The sequence below is a fragment of the Schistocerca gregaria genome, chromosome X (assembly GCF_023897955.1).
Source record: "Schistocerca gregaria isolate iqSchGreg1 chromosome X, iqSchGreg1.2, whole genome shotgun sequence".
Taxonomy (NCBI): domain Eukaryota; kingdom Metazoa; phylum Arthropoda; class Insecta; order Orthoptera; family Acrididae; genus Schistocerca; species Schistocerca gregaria.
Window position 1 is genome coordinate 506,581,184 of NC_064931.1, and position 21,496 is coordinate 506,602,679.

Genomic DNA, 21,496 nt, shown 5'->3' on the forward strand with positions numbered 1-21,496 from the left:
GCCCAGAGCAGCCTTTGTTGTGTGTGCTTGTTATAAGGGTTCCATCAATCTGGAGTTCTGATCTTCTACAGTGTGAAACTACTTGTGGTGACTATATTCTGTCAAAGCAGGAAAAGAAGCCCCTGAGTCAACTGGTACCCAGACAGGTTTGCCGTCAGTGAGATTTCATAACATTTTGGAAACTGTTGTCCATGGTGGGTTTTCATTAGTGAAACTCTCACCTCCATAGTAGAAAGTCACCTCACTTAGTTTTCATGCTTTTGGTGGCTAGCCAAGTGCTTGGTACTAATTTACGGTGACAGGGAATGACTACAGTGTGTTGAGGAGTGACCTCGCCTGCAATCTGGTGATGTGTTTTGTCCGACAGGTCGATTGTAAATGTCTGCAGTTGACTTACGTGAATAGAACTGTTGTGATGGTTTATGTCTTGAAGTGTAATAGTCATCGAATACTCGTTGTCTTTTTCAGTAGTAGCATGCATTATATTCAGGACATCCACTGTGGAAACATACTGGTGTATTGTACACCAGCCCTCAAATGTCTGTCCTTCTCAGGGGCATTATACTTGATGGAGTTGATTGCAACTGCATTGGTCGAATTCTGGGTTGTCATTTAACAGCTACAGCATAATTCTGAGTTGGCAAGAGTCTCACCTTCAACTGGTGGCAGATAACAGTGCTGAAGACTGATACACCTTCTCTTCAATGTTCTATGGCGTATGGGTTCAACATCCGTGGCTATTATCTCTTGTGTACTTTATCCAACAATTCTGTTTACCATAAACTGCTGTATCTCTTCTCTTACTACCTGCTGTATGGAGAGACAAAGTCCTGGTTGTCTTTCACAATTGCTATAGGGACCACATTCAAGAGCATGCCATACTTCTTTCATCTGAACAAACAAGGTGGTGTAGTGGTTCACAAACTGGACTTGCATTCAGGACAACAGTGGTTCAAATCCGCATCCGGCTGTCTAGATTTAGATTTTCTGTGCTTTCTGTAAATTGGTCCAGGCAAATGCCAGGATGGTTCCTTTGAAAGGGCCTTGCTAATTTCCTTCCATGACCTTGAAATATTCCAACCTTGTGCTCCATCTCTGCTGACGTAGATGTTGACACGATGTTAAACCCAAATCTTCCTTCCTTTTGTCTTTCATCCAGTTCTTTTCTGTTGTGTTTCATTGATATAGTGGCACCAGTTGATGAATTTGTTCGTTGTTGACATTCTTTTTCCACAGAAGCTTGATTTGTGTCTTCTGAAACTCTCTTTATCAAATGTGAGATTTTATTGGGTTATGTCATATTTGAATTCACAGTGTGGCATAAGGCCAAAACAGCAAAACTGTGTGTGTGTGTGTGTGTGTGTGTGTGTGTGTGTGTGTGTGTGTGTGTGTGTGTAAGAATGTCATTTCTTTCATACTGTTGAGCCCAGTTCAATAGTTCTTCCACTATGTAGGCTTGTTGCTGCTTTTCACTGAATGTTTTACACTGGAGGTATGAATTAAAAAACGCCTTCAGTCACAACTTTTCGTTGGTTTTCTTTTTTAAGTACGCAGTGCAATTTGGACTCTGTGGGTCCATCATCAGGTGTAATTCATCTTAATACATGCTTTATTTTTTCTCTTGAATGAGGTGAAATGCATATTCCTGTCACAAAAGGGTCTGATGCTAGGCTATGAATTTTGTAAGTCAAACGCAGAAAATATGTGCGAAATAGTGGAAAAGATGAACAGTGTAAACCTACCAAATAATCCAAGAAAATCAGTTTTAATGTTTTAGCACCAGCACACATTCTTTTCTCCATCGTTTTCGTACATATCACTTCATTCAAGACGCATGTTTGTAAACATTTCACAGATGTTTTTGTTCATGATGTGGTCAAAGATGAATTTATTTGTAGTGCTAAAGATATAATTATTAAACAATTGACATATGCAGCAAATAACTTTAGAATAGGTCTTTAAAATTACTGAAATAGCTGTGGCGTGCGAAATCTGACCATTCATTTAACGTACATTCTTCTTTTTGATTTTGTGGAGGTATATCTCCAGTTGTTCTAACAGATTTAGGGTCTTACCAGTTGCTTCATTATGTAGTACTACCAAATTGTTTTATAGATTGCTGATGGCATGTTTCGTTTCCAGCATACATTATGCAATAACTGATTTTTCGAAGTGGTTGAGCCTGAAAACAGGTTTTGAAGTTTCTGCCTGTTCTCTCTACATACTAGGCAGGGCAACTGGGACATGATACTTTGTTGTATGTTTGCGTGTTTTATTTTATGTTATGGATGAGTAAGTTTCCTAACTTATTATTAGTTGAGAATGAAACTGCCACTTTTTTTTTAGGTTAGCAATTTTTTGTGACATGTGTGCTCAGGTATGGGATACTGGCGAGTATTTTCTCTTCTTTCACAGTGTTGCCATTCGTTGTCGTTGTCTTGCTTTTGTGTATTTGTCTGTCTAAAGTCAATTGTTTTTGCTGTGTAGTCATTGCTTATGAAAATGCTGTTTATTCTATCTGTCTCACTCTTGAGAGTGTTTTCTTCTAAACAAAGAGAGAGTACTCTATGTACAAAGATGAATACATCACTAAAACATTGACTTTCTTTTCGGAAAACAACATAACAAAGCTCAAACAAGATCCAACTATAAAATTTCAAAACAAAATCAGAATAAATGCAATTTCCTCTTCACAGAAAAACAAGCAAGAACATACATTTTAATAAATCCCACAGCCCCAAGACTGAGAGCTCAACCTAAGATCCATAAACCTCAAGTTCCATTGAGGCCTATTGTTAATTCTAAAAATACACCTGCCTCCAGAGTCCCCCATTTACTGTAAGAAATTCTGAAACAGTACTATGCATTTGATAAATCATACTCAGTTAAGAACACAAGTGAATTAGCAACAAAAATTAAAGATATAAATATTCCTGCAGGTGCTAGTTTTGCCTTTTTTTTATGTAACTAACCTATTTACAAATGTACCAACTGAAAAAGCAATAGACATAATCTTTGAAAACTTAATAAAACATTAAAAAATGCCAATTTCAGAAATATCAGAAGTCAAGGACATGTTGCAGCTTAATACTGTCTCACAATTACTTTACATTGAATATTTTCTTTCTGGAATTTGTCCTAGCTACCAGGCATCTCTTCATTGTTCTCAAACCACTGCTGGGCTGTGCCACCCAAGTAAAAGTACACATGTGCCCAACACATTATGCCATCCCACCTGTGGTATTTGGTGACTCAATCAAATCCTTTGCCACTTCAATGGTCTTGGTCAACATGTCCAGAAATCACTGATGAATGCCTAAGGTCCAGCTGATTTATTGCTATCTTGGAATCAGTTGGTCTCCCAAATATACGGATCTTGGAAGCGATGTACTCCTTGTATTCCTGTCCCTGTCTGTATAGGCAATGGCCTTTATGTTGCCTATTTGGGGCCATGGTGATATTCCAGATCAAAAATCAGAGTCTTCAGTAAGGTACTACACTTAGCACTGAAAGCACATTTATAACCGACACCAGCATGGAGCGAGTTGCTATTTATACAAACATTGAATATTCCACAATATATAAATATTACAAACACACAAAATTTTGAGAATCTTCTAGAAATCAGAAATACTAAATCACAAATATTTGCTGGTAATCGAATCTGAACTGGTGATCTGCAGCATGCCAGCCAGTGACACTAACCACTACTACACATTGGATGCAGCTTAGCTCACTGCAATATGTTGTAGCCAACTGAATCAATACCCGTCACACTTGGTATTTATGTGCTGTGCTGCTCAGCAATTGAGGTTGCCAGTAGCGGTCACTAAGAGTAAAACTTTTCTGAAAACATTAAATTTTGCCTTGTAGCACACGAATGATGATCACATACTGTAACATTCCAGATCTTACTGGACTATGAAAGCCAATGTAGTGGCAGCCTGCTGCAAATGGCATGAAGTAATTTGCACAGATATATCTCCTCCCATTCCAATATTGAAGCTTCAGTTCAACATTGTGTATAAAACTATCCATCTACGTACCTCAGCAGGGGAAAAAAATTTAAAAAAAGTGCAACACCAAGAGGGAGTTGTACAACATAAACAAAAGTTGGCAGGCATGTTTCTACAGCTGAAATTTCATGCAAGTAGCATCACAATGTTGCTAGTAGTGCCACTATGATGACGCAGATGGCACTACCGAGTGGGAAGGTTTTTGGCGTATGTCTCTGGTGCATCAGACTGCATGTGCAGCAGCAATTTGAGTGGCAGTGTGCTTCACAGTGACACAATGAGCTGTTTCGGATCAGTTACTTCAGGGACGGCTGTGAGCCAAATGTCCTGTATTGTACATTCCACTGACTCCAAACCACTGCTCCTTGCAACTTCAATGGAGTCAAGCAAGAGCTCATTGGAGGGCAAGATGGAGGTGTGTGCTGTTTTCTGATGAGAGTTGGTTCTGCCTTGGTGTCAGTGATGACGCGTGTGTTGGTTAGTGGGAGGCCAGTTGAGGGCATGCAACCAACCAGTCTGTGCACTAAACACACTGACACCTACACCTGGAGCTATGGGGTCTGGGATAGGATTTTATATGACAGCAGAAGCACTCTCGTGGTTATCCTACACACTCTGACTGCAAATTTGTACCTCAGTCTGGTGATTTGATGTGTTGTGCTGCCATTCACAAACAGCATTCCGGTCACTGTTTTTCTACCATTTGCATGCTTGCATTCAATATTCTAGCAGTTACCCCAGTTATTAATGTACCAGCATTTCACATTTTCAGTGGCTTATCTCACAGTTACATTAACCTGTGATCTTGCAATGTTAATCATTTAAATATGTTATATAGACAAATGTATTCCCGAAATTTAATTATTTTACATTATGGTAATTATTTTGTGGTGTTGCCATTTTTTTCTATCAGTGTACACACACACACACACACACACACACACACACACACACACACACACACACACTCACTCTCTCTCTCTCTCTCTCTCTCTCTCTCTCTCTCTCTAAGTCACTGTACAGTGCATGTTAGAGGGTACATTGTACCAATATTTTCTATTTTCTGTCCTATTCCACTCCCTTATTGAGCCAGGTAGAAGTGGCTGTGTCTATGCCTCTGTATGTGCCCTAATCTCGCTCACCAGATTCTTATCATCTTTGAGTTCTGTATACAATGACGAGAGCATAACAGTTGCATCGTCTTCTTCAAATACTGGTTCTTCTAATGTTTTGTTACAGCCATGTAGATAAGATGACATTCATCTTGTGCTGTGGTCCTATTGTGGCTTGGTGCAGTACCCTTTGTGAGAATGACATAGTAAGATAAAACCCATTTAGACTCTCATACTGACAGTGTGCACTTTGACATCAAGGGAGAAGTGCCGGCTCTTGATGATGCTCTTCACAGCCTAATTTCATCGTCCTGATGACACGGTATTTTGATGGTCTAAGTGGCTGCTATCTTTAGGTGATATTGCAGGTGCACAATCATGCCGAAATTGAGGTAACGTCAGATTCAGTGTCTCCTTTATACCCCAAGAAAAGGCCACTGCATGTGCACAAGAAGCGAAAGGGCTGCCCTCTGCAAAAAAAAAAAAAAAAAAAACTTTATCTCTATTAATAATGTCTTTGGCTAATCTTACTGTGGGAAGCCAGAGCAATAATTTGCATATCTCTAAATGACATATTATGTCCTTCATCAAGACCTTGTTCAGCAAAGGCACATTTTTCAGACTGCAGCAAATGTGTGTGATGTTAATGTTCCACACATTGCTCGTGAAGTGTGCAAATAGTCAATCCAATATAAGCCTTTCTGCAATGACAGCGAATTTTATATACCCCAGTCTGAATCATCTTTGACAGATCCAAGAAGGGCCCTAGTTTTGACCAAGGGCAAAAGGACACCTTTAATATTGTGTTTTCTGAGGATTCTTGAAATTTTCTAAGAAGTAATTCCTGCAAAAGGTAAAAAAAGCAACTGATTTATAAGTGTTCATTGTTGAAAAGTACGAATGAGCAAATTGAAAAGCACAATCAATTTGATGATCAGTGTATCCATTTGACTTGAAAACAACCTTATGATAATCCAGTTCCTGCATCAGATTATCAGAATCTGAAATAGCATAAGCTCTCTTCACCATCATTTCGTTTTCAGGCAAAATGGATATACTGATCATCAAATTGTTTGTGCTTTTCAGTTTGCTTGTTCGTGCTTTTCATTAATGGACACTTGTAGATCAGTTGCTTTTTTACCCTTTGAAGGAAGTATGTCTTCAAAAATTTCAAGAATCCTCAGAAAATACAATGTTAAAAGTGTCCTTTTGCATTTGACCAAAACTAGAACCCTTCTTGGGTATGTTAAAGATGGTTCGGGATTAATGAAGGGTGGGGTGTATAAAATTCCTCATCATTGTGGAAAGACTTACATTGGACAGACTATTAGCACACTTCATGAGCAATATGTGGAACATCAATATCACACACGTTTGCTCCAGCCTGAAAAATCTACTGTTGTTGAACATTGTCTCAGTGAATGGCATAATATATCATTTAAAAGGACCCAAGCTATCGCTCTGACTTCCCGTTATGGGGATTGTGTACTTCAGGAGTCCAACGAAATAAGATTATCCGATGACATTATTAATAGAGATAAAGGTTTTCCTTTAAGCAAGATATTGCATCTTATTTGATCAGATATAAAATAACAGTAGTCTGGTTGTCAGCCAGGTGCACCTTAATTTGCAATTCATTGCCTTTGTCAGTTTCTACCGCTGGCAGCACTGCAATTCTTTGCTTCACAGAGGGAGCCCTTTCGCTTCTCGCGCACATGCAGCATCCTGTTCCTGTGGTATAAAGGAGCTGCTATACTTGATGTTACCTCAGTTCCAGTGTGATTGTGCACCTGCATTCTCCCCTGGAGGTGGCGGCCAGTTACACCATCGAAATATCATGTCGCCAGGATGATGATATCCGACCACATACCCATGAAGAACATCAACAAGCATTACTCCAAAAAAAAAAATCTATGTAATCACAGTACTGGCTCTTGCTTAAACATTTTCCTCTTTGGCAGTTGTTAACTAACTGATGCTGGTGAAACTCTTACCTTTCCAGTCATACAAAAGTGCATGTTACCGAGAATGTGTGTGCCATCTCCTTGTAACCTTAGCTGTATGTTACTTGTAAAATGCTTTATACATTTTCAGAATTTGGAATCGTTTCACCCATTCTCTTTGAATGTTGAAATTTTCACAAATGCTACTGTACATTAGTAGTTTCATAGTCATGATTCTGCAGGTGTTGGAGAATTTCATCACTGGATTCTTGTCACAGGTACTGGGTAGACTGATGCTTTTTGTATGTCTTCATCATACTGAATGTGATAATCTTGCTGTTAAAATAGCGGTGATATGAAAGAGGGAAAGTGGACGTGTTACAGTTGAATTTACCTACTCACGTGGTGTTTGGAGAGTATTTTTACACTTGATACTACATGTTCCAGATACCATTTTCAGTAAATTTGAGGTCAGATTATGGGCACAGGTCTGAGAGATTTCAGTTGCTTGTTTTCCAGGCTCGCCTACCTTCATATTTGTTTTCCAACTCCTCTCTGAACTGCTTGTAACAGATGCCTTATTTTCTTTTGAATAATGGTACTGGAAAACATTTGTACAGTGGATGTTAGGAAAAAGATAATCATCCCATACCTCTCAACTGAGTCACAACTTGTAGATGTGAGAGAAAGTGATACAAAATAAAATCTAAGCTACAGGGAGGATGCTGAAAAATTTCTGAAGAATACTAGAGCTAAGTAGTCAGTACTTACTTGTGACAGATATACTGGTGCCTTGTGACATGGAATTAATGACCTTTCATTTCGTGAGCTAAGCACCAACATCGCACATAGTGAAGAAAACAAGAATTTTTTTCCCCCCTCGAAAGAGTGGGATTAATGGACTTTGGAAGGCACACACTCAGTTATAACCACTTTGTATCCATATCACATAAAAAAATTATTAATAAAACCTCTTTTGTTCACTTAGTGAGCACTTTGATATGCTATGTGAAGTCTGCTTCTACTTTGAGGAATGCTGTGCCCAGGAAAATTAAAGATTCTTCTTTTTAACATTGGTCTTCCAGGCTGATTGACATATAGGCGCAGAACTGACTCTTGCTTTACTAGGCATTGTGACACACAATGTCTGTCCTCTATTAGTTTTCATTCTACAGCAACATTTGCTTCAAGTGGCGAGTGACATACAGCCTAAGAAAAGAACATCCACAGCTCTGAATATACTCATATGGATCCTCCTGAACAATCTAAGTGCTGGAGTAATTTATTTGAAAAACTGATTTACTGACCGTCCTCAATAAATTTGCTCACAGTTTATCTTTATTTCAGTGAAACATTCTTGGTGTTAATAACTACAGTTAAACTAATAGAGTTTTAGCTATTGGGCACATTGCAAATATGGATAGGTATAAATGGGCAAAGGCAATGTCAGACTTATCCACCTGCAACCCCATACTCGAAATCACAACCCATACCTTTTATAATGAAATTATTCAGGAGTTATCCTGTGAGTCTTCTTAGTAGATCTTATATAAAATTAAAATGTATTTCAGAAACTTCACTTGTTAAGGATATATTATTAAGGATATTCTTCTATATTTGCCTGCTGCCTCATCGCCTCTTCCCACTTCCCTAGCCTGGGTTCATACTCACCTGCCACCTCCTAACAGTGATCTTGGCCCCATATCACTCCACCTCTTGAACTTAACCTCTTGCTCCATCTCTTGAAGGTGCTCTGTTTTTCCATAAAGACAGTCCTAACAAATGTTCAGGTTTCACAGAGAAGTACAAAATTTTCAAATTGTCCGAATACAAGGTCCACAAACTCCTGTCAGACTTTTAACAGTTAAAACAGTTCAGGGCTGTCAGGAGAAGGTTTTAGCCTCTTTACACTACCTGTATGATATTGTGTTTAAAGTGACAAGTTTTTTACAGGAGTTGTTTACTTTTGGCTGTTTGTACCCATTTTCTAATTTCTTCTTCCTTTATGATACACACTACTGGCCATTAAAATTATTACACCAAGAATAAATGCAGATGATAAAAACGGTGGGGTGGGGTGGGGGGGGGGGGGGGGGCAGTTGGACCGCAGCAGTTAAGTCCCATAGTGCTAAGAGCCATTTGAACCATTTTTTTATGTTAAATGAGGATTCATTGGACAGATATATGATACTAGAACTGACATGTGATTACATTTTCACGCAATTTGGGTGCACAGATTCTGAGAAATCAGTACCCAGAACAACCATCTCTGGCCGTAATAATGGCCTTGATATGCCTGGGCATTGAGTCAGAGCTCGAATGACGTGTACAGGTACAGCTGCCCCAGCTTCAACACGATACCACAGATCATCAAGAGTACTGCCTGGCGTATTGTGACGAGCCAGTTGCTCGGCCACCATTCACCAGACGTTTTCAATTTTTGAGAGATCTGGAGAATGTGCTGGCCAGGGCAGCAGTCAAACATTTTCTGTATCTAGAAAGGCCCGTACAGGACCTGCAACACACAGTCGTGCATTATCCTGCTGAAATGTAGGGTTTCGCAGGGATCGAATGAAGGGTAGAGGTACTGGTCGTAACACATCTGAAATGTAACGTCAACTGTTCAAAGTGCCGTCAATGCGAACAAGAGGTGACCAAGACATGTAACCAATGGCACCCCATTCCATCACGCCCGGTGATACACCAGTGTGGTGATGACAAATACACGCTTCCAATGTGTGTTCACTGTGATGTCGCCAAACATGGATGCGACCATCATGATGCTGTAAACAGAACCTGGATTCATCCAAAAAAAATGATGTTTTGACATTCGTGCACCCAGGTACCTCGTTGCGTACACCATCACAAGAGATCCTGTCTGATGCAGTCAACGGTAACTGCACCCATGATTTCTGAGCAGATAGTCCATGCTGCTACAAACGTCATCGAACTGTTCATGCAGATGGTGGTTGTCCTGCAAACGTCCCCATGTGCTGACTCAGGGATCGAGACGTAGCTGCATGATCCATTACAGTCATCTCAACTGCTAGTGATACGAGGCCATTGGGATCCAGCACGGCATTCCATATTACCCTCCTGAACCCATCGATTGCATACTCTGCTAACAATCATTGGATCTCGACCAACGCGAGCAGCAATGTCGGAATATAATAAACTGCAGTCGCGATAGGCTACAATCCGACCTTTATCAAAGTCGTAAATGTGATGGTACGCATTTCTCCTCCTTACACAAGGCATCACAACAACGTTTCACCAGGCAACGCTAGCCAACTGCTGTTTGTGTATGAGAAATCGGTTGGAAACTTTCCTCATGTCAGCACGTTGTAGGTGTCGCCACCGGCGCCAACATAGTGTGAATGCTCTGAAAAGCTAATCATTTGTGTATCACAGCATCTTCTTCCTGTTGGTTAAATTTCACGTCTGTAGCATGTCATCTTCGTGGTGTAGCAATTTTAATGGCCAGTAGTGTACTTACAGTTGCTATTTTTACGCAAATGGGTTGCAGAAAAGATAGTTCCAGATATCAGTCCATTGTAATCTTGAATGCCTACCTGCAAAAATTAAGCTGATATATCTCTACAGTCTGAGAAATTCAAGAAATAAAAATGTGTAAAGACTCTAGAATGCAAAGGGTTTTGATAACAGAATACTGATACACTTTCACGAAGTGCATTTGTGTGTGTTTCGTAATTAGGCAGAAAGATCCCTTTTAGAAAACAGTCCCAGATTACAAACGTAATTTTCATTGTTCTCTTCTATCTCTCTCTCTCTCTCTCTCTCTGTCTCTCTCTTTCTCCCTTCCTCCCTCATATAAAATTATGATTACAGAAATATAGTGCATGTGATGTTAAATTGTGTTCAGGTATCACTTTGTATTGTATTGTTTCTGCAGTTCTTTAATTTAACTCTCTTCAGTGTTAGCAGTTCCAGTCGCCAGTAACTGATCTTCATTCAGTATTAATTTTTCAGTTCTTTTACTATGAGTTGTAAAGGATGTGTTTGATTTATACATGTACATCTATTAACGTACACTTTTCTACATTTAGAGCTAGCTGCCATTCCTAATACAAACTAGAAATTTTGTTTAAGTCACCTCGTATCCCTCTACAGTCACTCGACGATGATGCCTTCCTGAACACCACAGCATCATAAGCAAACAGCTGCAGATTGCTGCTCAGTCTTTCTGTCACACTATTGCTCTTGATACATCTAACACACTGTCGGTCTTATGTAAACTGTGTCACCAGACTGCTCTTGTTGTTGTCGTTGTTGGTGTTGTTGTACCACCAGCCAACCTAACACACCACATAGCTTATTCGAAATTGTCTTTGATCACTGTAATTACAACATTGTAAGTGTTTATTGACTGGACATCACAGAGTGCGTGTTCATAAAATATAAAGTAAATGGGTAGCTGGGAATGAGAAGAACAATAAAAATAGAGGAGAGAACAGGCATGGATGAAGGCAAAGATACAGCTGAAGTAGTAAATAGTCGAAAGCTTAACAACATTTTTCAATTCTGTTTGTGCCTGACAACTGCTCACAGTCTCTAATAAGCACTGAGTGATTACCTTTACTTATTTTATAATTTATGTTGTAACACAAAGTACCCTCTCTTTAGTTCTCACATGGAAAAAAGAAATCACTCTGAAATGCCTAGTGAATTGCCTATAACCACTTATAATGTTGGGGTGCTGACTAAAAGTAATAAGGGTAGCAGGAGAGAACTGTCTTTCAGTCATTTATATCAATAAGTTGTGTATTTTCTTAATTACTTTCAGACACTGTTGAAAATTGTGTGCCACGATAAATTGCTTTTACAGTAGCCCCTGTAAAAATGTTTGATTGTAATTGCCAAGTCTTTGAATAGTGTAGAATTCATTGTTGTTGCATTGTATCTGTGAAGTGAGGAAAAGAGTGTGAAGAGTGTGAAGAGTGTGTGTGTAGAGAGAGAGAGAGAGAGAGAGAGAGAGAGAGAGAGAGAGAGAGAGAGAGTCAGCATTGTGGTACTGTGTAGCCAGTCCCTTTTCCTTATAGGTAACATGTAAAATGGTGTTTGATAATAATTTGATCTATTTTGTGATGTAAAATTTGTTTGCACTTATTTTCTGTCTGTCATGTAGTTATAAATGCCTAAATGCCATTCTGTTGTGTGAAGTATCTTGGGATAATGTTAATTAGCAGCAGAAAGAAAATTTCAAACTTCGTCATTGTGTTAACCAAAACTCTGAATATTCTGCACAAGGTGGAGCTGTGATATTTTAATGATGGGGATTTGTATGGTGGTAGTCTCATCAGTGCCTATACTGTGTTGTATTATTGAATAATATGAGACATTTTTTCATAAGGTAACATGTTTTTAGACACTCTCTCACGTGCAAAGACACATTGTTTAGAAAATGAAGTTTTGATTAGTAAATTTCTTTTAACATTTATTTACCATGTTAATTTCAGTAATAAAATCACAAACAAGTACTGTCTTAATAGCATGATAGAAAGATTGTTTCTTGGTAGCATCTACGACATCAAGGTTCCCCATTTTCTTTTGAATTCTTTTGTAATACCTGAAGGCATTAGCTTTGTTTTCATAAAGTTCTGTCTGAAATTATAAACATGCTTAATTTATTCAAAGTTGTTGATAGTATTTATGTTTACAACAAAGCGTATTTTAGTGAGGAAAGCCGAACACACTAAATATAATATTTACACCTTCCTTTTTGTAAATTCATATTGCTTCTTCTAGTGAACATTACAGCAAATTTTATTTTCTGAATCTTTGAAGGTGTTGTAGTCTGGCTCAGTAAACTATATTTTCCCCTTTCTCTTTCTTTCTGTCTGTCTCTGTCCTGTGCTGCGAATACTTTTAACCAGTGGATTTGCCGGAAATTAAAGGCAATCATCGCAAGTTTCGTACGTTGGTTACCAGCTACATAGGTATGCTACTTACTAGCTCTGTCAGCTTCTGTGCATGATATATTTGTACTCTTACACTGTACATATTAGCATGGAAATTATTTCAACTAAATAATAGTAACAAGAAGGTAAATTAGGCAGTAGATGAGACAGCAGGTAGTAATTTTTTTTCTTCTGTCTCAATAGAAATGTAGTTTTTTTCCCAGCAGAATAAATGAAAACTGCTTCTAATCACTTATAGTCTATGCCTTTTCACCCTTTGCTCATTAATATTTCTGTTACTAAACTGCAGCGGATGTTTTACATTAACATGTGTGTTGAGTGAGTTTACATGTAAACAAAATATTTTTTGGATTGTTGTTCAGTGTCGGTAAAAAAACAAATCAACCACCACTATCACTGTTTTAGCAACACAGCTCCAGATTGATACATTAATGCACTGCCATTATTTAGCGAATAGGTGACAATCAATTCTTCACTGTAAATATATTGGTGTATTGTAACTGGTTTACCACAGTTTTATAGGTCACTGCATTCTAAAATTTTGCGTGCCATATACAGTATGCAAGTAATTTTGATAGAAGAAAACATGCATTACAAAATTATTACGGAGTTTATGATGGAAGTAGCATGATTGTCATGAAATTTAAGTTTTATTATGAGGGCAGGAACAACAGAATGTCTTTTTGCAGATTTTCAGGTTATTTACAAGTTGTCATTCACTATATATCTACAAAATTTTCATCTACAGTACCTGTTATCATGTTGTTATTCTTATTATGAATTGACATCATAAGCTGATTTCGGATTTTAATGTACTGTGAGGTTACGTCCATATTATGTAACATGGTAGAATAGTATTTCATAAATACCTTGAATAAAAGGAAAACAATATTTCAATAAGAAAGGAAGAGATGATGTCATATTCACCAAGAAGCTGAAATATTGCTCAGTCATACAGAAGTATATTCTGCTTGAACGCACTGACAGTATCACCATCAAACCTCTCTCTCTTTTTTTTTTTTTTAAATGATCGAAGTATGATTGATGTATGGTATCACTTTATTTACTTACCAGTTTACATCATCTTACACAGAAGTCTCATCTACGAGATGAGATGGTTAACACACTGGACTAGTAGGTTATTGGAGCGGGTTTTAGTGCCCACCATTCTATTATAATTTTCCATGGTCTCCCTATATCACCCATATTGTTGCTTAAGAGGGTCATGGTTATATCTAATACGTTCCCTCAATCTTTTCAAACAACAGCTAGTGCTCCATGTGTAATTACGTCAGTGTCAATGGATCACCAGTTTTGAGCTGTCTTTTATGGCTGTCATTTACAGTTACATCTTTCATCAAGTTTGTATCCCCTAATTATAGAGTACTTTGATAATCTTCACTAATGTTTTCGCTCAAAGTGATTGTTCCATCCCTACAGATATAATTATTGACAGTGCTATTCAACTGATAAAGAAGTAAATCAATATTTTCATTTCTTCTACATTTCCTCTCTCAGCCATTACCCCCGTACCCCGCCTCGACACACTCACCCTGCCACTTGTTTCATTCTCTCCTGACCGCACCCCATCTCTCCCACTACAGTGGTATGTACTGTGCAATTGACACTACAATTAAAATGATAATAGCCTATTTTCAAGTGTACTGTGATGTTTTTTCTTGCTCCTTAAGTGGGCTGAATTTTAAATGTATTTGGAGGTACATCCAAATTAAAAGTACTATTTCTCCACATGATTAAATGCCTTGTACAGCAAGCCAAATATATTTAGCAGCTACATTGTATATGAGATAAAATTTGGACATGTTCCAGTTCAATTTTGGTCCATAAAAGACTATTTATTATTTAAATTATTTTCTCTAGTTTACTTCAAGACTTCAAACTTGGTTATTTCTCTGGGCTTCATTTATGACACATTTACAGCCTTTCATCTAAAATGTGATTAAATTTAGTGAAATGGGAAATGCCAAAAACACGTTAAAGTCTGACTTTGAAAGTTTTTATGTGCTTTCACAATTTGAAACATTTTTGCTGATTCACTGCCGGCCGCGGTGGTCTTGCGGTTCTAGGCGCGCAGTCCGGAACCGTGCGACTGCTACGGTCGCAGGTCCGAATCCTGCCTCGGGCATGGATGTGTGTGATGTCCTTAGGTTAGTTAGGTTTAGGTAGTTCTAAGTTCTAGGGGACTGATGACCACAGCAGTTGAGTCCCATAGTACTCAGAGCCATTTGAACCATTTTTTGCTGATTCACTTGCAGATTGAAGAACACGAGGAATTAATAAAGAAATAATCATTTGCAGTTTGTCAAAAGCAACTTGCCTCTTATGGAAGAGCAAGGAAGGTTGTTAGGTCCCCAAATAGAGGTACCACCCAAACTAGTATGCAGAAAGATTAAATGTTACGGTTGATTCTCAGTTTGATAGTAAACATTTGCAGTTTGTGTTGAAGGACATATGTATTGTCTATACCCTGAGGCCTCCTGGTGAATCAGTTTTGTACATTTTTTCTGTGTGTGTGTGTGTGTGTGTGTGTGTGTGTGTGTGTGTGAGAGAGAGAGAGAGAGAGAGAGAGAGAGAGAGAGAGAGAGAGAGAGAGAGAGGGGGGGGGAGGGAACTATGAACTATGACAAAGGTAGACCTTCCTGCAGTATGATGTTGCTAAATTTACCATATATTCTAATGATTAAAACTCACACATCACATTATCAGCTTCTGCAGGTTTTTTGCTGACATCACATTGTAAAATCAGCCAGTTGCCACAGAGCAAAGTATGATTGTTGTTAAGATAGTTGTTTTTGACTGCACGGCATGTGGAAATGATTCAGAAGAATTAATATGTTGTAAGAATTTTCTACTACAATATTTACATATTGTTGTTCAAATTGTATTGTATTGATGTATTTGGTGTCACTGAAACAACTTTGAAGGGATACTTAACAGCATGTCAACACTCTAAATCATGGAAACCATCTTACTGTGACAAGGACTAACACAAGTAACTTTGTTCAGTTGTTGGTAGGACTATCTATAATTTTATTTTTTGTATTTTTTCTGTAACTGGTGTCAGTAAAATCTAACTTACATATATAAGGGAAAAGTGGGTGATGGAGTGTTTTTCATGTTTATTGTGTTTGAGAATATGATGACATTTTAAACAACTATATGAAGCATGTGCCAGTTGTGTATTTTAAGTGATGAATTGTCTCTGAAAATATTTGCTTCGAATGATTTCTCGAGTGATCTTAGTTGCCTTATCCTGATATGAAGTTTGATGTTCCAGGCAGAACACCATTATTGTTTTTTGTTTAATAAATGTGTAGTTGTGCATGTTATCTGTTGCTTAAGCTGTTCTCTTTTGGTAAGATGGCATTAAAAGGAAAAATAAAGTTAAATCACAAACTGTATTGACACTGTAATATGGTATCACAAGCAAATAACATTCTGCTGGGGAAATAGATATCACATATGCAAATGTATTGTACTGTAAGAAGTTTATTTATTTGCTAAATCACATGTTCTCAGAGAAGCAGTATAGAGTATCTGCACTGGAGCTCAAGGGCAGTAGCTAACCTCTCCTATTTGTCTGGTATTTACACAATCCTAGATGCCTCTGCCACTTGAAATAGTATAAAGCTTCACATGTGAAGATGACTCGCCCTTCTGAAGAGAACAGCTTGTGGCTAAGAACTTGACAGTCTGTGCCGTTAATTTATTACATTCCACAAGTAAAAACAGTGATATGCTTCTGTAGATGCAAGTCACAAAGCAAGGCTGCTATGGTGTGTGTGTTTTCATTTAATTTTACAAGTAAAATGTTATCTTATATGCAGGTATTTAATTTCTGATTTGTGTGTTATATGTCTTCAAGTAAATATTTTTAATGTCGTCAGTTATATGCTCACTTTTATTCTATTGCATGTTGCATGTGTCTCTCTTAAATTATTCAACATGTTTGTTCAGTTTCATATTAGTGATTCACAGCATGAATGTACTTTACATGTAATGTTCTATAAGAAAACTGAGCAACTCGGAAGCTGTGAATTCATTCATATTATTTTTACTTGCTGTAAAATCACTATGACTTTATTGTCCTTGGTTTCTCAACCCGTTTTCAATCAAAGTATCGGCCTTTTTTTTTTTTTTTTTTTTTTTTTTTTTTTTTTTTTTTTTTTTTTTTTTTTAAAAAAAAAAGAGGGATCTCTGCTTACTCCAGGATTGGTATTGAGATCAGTAGCTTTAATACTATTAATCACACTACTGTGTCAAAGATGATGAGTGTTGTGTGGAAATTATTTATTTCCTTATGTCTAGTTGAGGAGCTGAGAAGGTCATTGTTCCTTTATTTTTAAATGTAGATTAGTTTTAATCAAGACATTACGTGATGTGCTGGGTCAGAAGGGTGGTATGCTAGTTTTTTTTACCCCATCTTTGGAGCGGTAGTATGCTTGTCTAATCATAATGTCATTGCTGGAGGAATTTGATAGAATAATGCAGTTGAATATAATGGGAACGATTTGCAGGATTGACCTTTTTGAATTAAATTTGCTGTCTTTAGAATGTTCTTGCTTGTCTCCCTGTGAATCATATCGTTGTTCACGAAACAGCTTGCTGGCTTGATGCCAAGTGATGTAGTTAGTGTGATCTAAATACTTCATATTGTTAAGTGTTTTTAAGATTGTTGGTATGTAAAAATTAGTGGGGCAGACCATGGTGTATGCATTTCAAACTTGGATTATTGCCACAGAAACAGTGTCAAGCAAGCTTATGAATAATAATTTTGGCCATACATAGATTTATGACTGTTTGAAATGTTTTAAAAGTTGCTAAATATTCCTTGATGGTGGTGAATTTTTAGTAAAGCCATCAACGAGCACTGTGCTACATAAGATCACTGCCATATGAGTCACAGTTTAGTAGAATCACAAACCAGTTCTGCACAATGTCTTTTATACGGTATTCAAATATAGTTACTTGATCAATTTCATACAAGTTTCTTATGCTGTATTTATAAGAAATACAATTGCAATATATTCTGAATGTAATTGTATGCTGTCAGTTTTGATACTCTCTGGACCTGATGTGGCAGTAGTATTTTATGAAACTCAATGAACAAAATTGTCTGATAAACTTTACAGGAGCTTAGGTTGCTTCAAATTTTCTAAATCAACTGCTGTATGACAAGCAAAAGAGCCTTGCATGGAAATTTGTGAAAATTGCTTGAAGATTGCTATGACTTGCTTTTGGCAGTCACCACTGATGATGTCGAGAGCAGTTTTTAAATGAACAAAATAGTTGTCACAGCATAAGAAGCCATCACAGAAGCTCAAGAATTCTTGGGGAGGATTGAAGACAGTTGTAGTGAGGTTCACTTTGGTGGACACATTTCATAAACGATTAATCTGTTTTCAACATCCTGTATGCCATGAATGCAGTTCTTTCTCAGTGTCCAAAGGAAACTCGAAAGAACAGGAGAATATAATGAGTCACAGTGTTTAGATACACACCTGGGTATGATTTGTGCAGGTGAAGCAGGTAAATAAAGGGGGAGAAAGGTTGAGTATCTGTATGTATTTCATTCTATAATGTATGTGTAAACAAAGTGATTTGTCCAATTTGTGAAATTGTTCAATCATTAGATGTATAGCAAATGGGAACCGTGTTTTGAAATAGCGCACTTACCTGCTTACATGCCAAAGTGCTGAAACTGTATCACAATAATCTGAAAAGGAAAAATGTTAACATCACCAAAGAGAGAATTATATTTTCCTTGATGTTCTTCAACAATTTTTATGTGGTCATGAAGCAGTTTTTTGCTTTTAAGGCCTAAACCAAAACTGCATTAAAATTAGTGTATGTCAGATTGGCAGGGAAAACTAGATGCGTTACACAGAAAGAACAACTGTCAGTCAGTCTCCATATGAGCTCAAACTACTTAGATTTGACCATCGTAGCAGTTTTGAGAGATTTATGTGGACAGAAATACTCTTGTTGTCAAAAAAGAGGAAGTGCTGTTCTCTTTTGGATCTTCTCTGTCACCTCTATTAATCCTGCCTAGTAAGTGCCCTTGTCTGACTAGTAGTACTGGAAAATTAGTGAAATGAGAATTTTGTCACCCTTTTATTATGTAAATTACATTTCTGTAGGATTCTCAGTGCTTTTCCTAAGGCTGGTGCTTATGTGGACTTGACGGGGAATGTCACTCACGATGCACACTTATAGATCTTTACATTTTTACCTTTTTTAGTGATTGATCCCCTAATTGTGTAATGGAACATTGACGGGGCTTTCTAACATCAGTGTGCAATATGCATTCATCTATGTTCTGGGTCAACTGCCACTCCTTGTACCAAAGGTTGATTGGTACAGATTCTCCTGTATTACACTAAAATATTCTGTCATTGCAGCTTCCCTGTACAAAGCCTTATCTTGTGCATTCAGCCTAGTGAAGATTCTGGTGTAATGATGGTATAAAACTGCCTTTGGGTACGCCCAAAATTACTTACATATTTGATGAATTCTCTGCATTAAAAAATGATAGTCTGATTTCTATCTGTGAGGATATTCTCAAATCAGTCACAAAACTGGTGAAGTTTTCTTCGGCTGTAGATTTTCTTCAGTAAACTATAGAAAGGAACAGATCAGACATCTTCCAGATGTTGAAAACCACCATGGCTATTGTCATTTTCTGCTACCTGGATCTCTTGCATGATGTGACTTCAATTTAACAAGCCCACTGTTCATGGAAGTGTTATTGGCCTCTACAAAGGAGATTTTCAGTCTCCACAAAGATCATAATACATAAGCATAAAATGTATTACATAATTCTAAAGCAGATTGTCAAAAATATATAGTCTGTAGTTCTGCACATCTCTCTGATGACCTTCTTGAAATTGGAAATAGCTTTCACCATTTTCCAATAGCTTGGACTACTGTGTACCCTCATTCTCTTTGTTTTCATCTCTAATATACTTTTTTTACATTGCAGTTGCTGCTAGGAAGGTGCGCAGTAGCCTTTCTATTAGAAAATCACAAAAGAAATTCACTATGCCTGAAGTTTGTTGTTGATGATCTGTATGGAACTATAATTTCATAGTAAATTGCTTTGTAGGGAAACACAGTACTTCCTGTATCATAGTGCAAATACTTGTCATTGTCAGCAGAAATGTTATGTATTGGTAATGACATTGAGTGATGAAGATTGATGACTTTGATATTCTTCTTTTTAATTTTTGTACTGTTGATAATAACAGCAGATACAGGAAAAGTCTACAAGAAGCAGTTATCGTTAAAATGATTGTGCATTACCAATAACCGTACAGATTTGATTGCAGTCTCGGATACAGTTATATTTATATAAAACTGGAGAACAATACCTTCGCAATAGAATGAAAATAACTTGGGGATTAAATAGCCCAGATTTTCTCATGTGTTAGTCTACATCCTTCATGTGAGAACTGAGGAAAGTGTAACTCTTTTTGCCATCTAATAGGTACAAATTTGGTTTATCTTCATTAAATGGGGTTTTATTTTCTTTGTATGTGAACATTCACATAGGGTGGAACATCAAGGGATTTAGAAGTCTAATTTCATTTGCTTTCAAATCAGTTCCCAAAAGAAAAGGTAGTGTTAATATACGTTGTGGCAGAAATCAGAAAGTATATATACCAAATATTTCATTCTTATGTGTGCACCCACTTTAAAAACTGTGTGGGACATAAATTGTTCTTTCCAAAGTACTATGAAGTATTTACAGCACTGCATCTTAAATTAAATTTTTGTCGCACCACCAGATATCAAAAGTTTTGGCAAAAATGTTATGTATTTATGCATGTCTTATACTCTTTCAGCACTGAAACATTCTCCTTCTAAACGCAAGAGTATCTCTCGACCATTACGTTCTCAGGATGAACACGGAGAATCCAGTGGTAAGTATATTGTTTTCTGGCAATAAGTAACTGAATGTCTGATGCAATGCATTTTGCTAAAATATTAAAAATATCACCCTAAGTTTGAATATTGTCAAATTTATCTTTTTAATTTCATTCTTTAATTAAAAAGTCAGATAAAAGGAATTATGAGGTAGTTATACTGTGGAGATTTTTTAAGAGTTCATGATGTGGGTTCCCTGTTTATAAATATTTCTGTAACAAAATTTTGAAAGTACACTTTTTTTTAATACTTCCATGTGTTTTTTGCAGTGTATGTTTACAAAATCTTAAATTTTCCAGCTTTGCAAGTTTTTTTTTTTTGTCAGGTACCTGTCTCGTTTTTCTCACATTTGAGTGGCAAGCACTTGTCCTATTTCTCATTGATTGAAGAAATTCTGACATAGAAATAAAAATAAAAAATATCAGGTGATGATTGTGTACATTAACCTGAAGTGAGTTATCTTTATTCGTATACGAAGAAACAACATAGTTGTTTCTGTTGCATATGTTGTAAGAAATAGGGTAATAAATATAAATGGA

At 37.2% G+C, this 21,496-nt stretch overlaps 1 protein-coding gene across 6 annotated transcripts in view; it reads left to right on the forward strand.

Moving 5' to 3' along the window:
- Positions 1-21,496, forward strand: part of LOC126297383 (phosphatidylinositol 4-phosphate 5-kinase type-1 alpha) — a gene marked incomplete in the record, with an annotated part of 309,051 nt that overhangs the window by 84,564 nt on the left and 202,991 nt on the right. For all 6 annotated transcript variants that reach the window (XM_049988111.1, XM_049988110.1, XM_049988114.1 and 3 more), the window contains 2 exon segments: positions 12,966-13,028; positions 20,876-20,953. In XM_049988111.1, coding sequence (XP_049844068.1) covers positions 12,966-13,028; positions 20,876-20,953 — 141 coding nt within the window.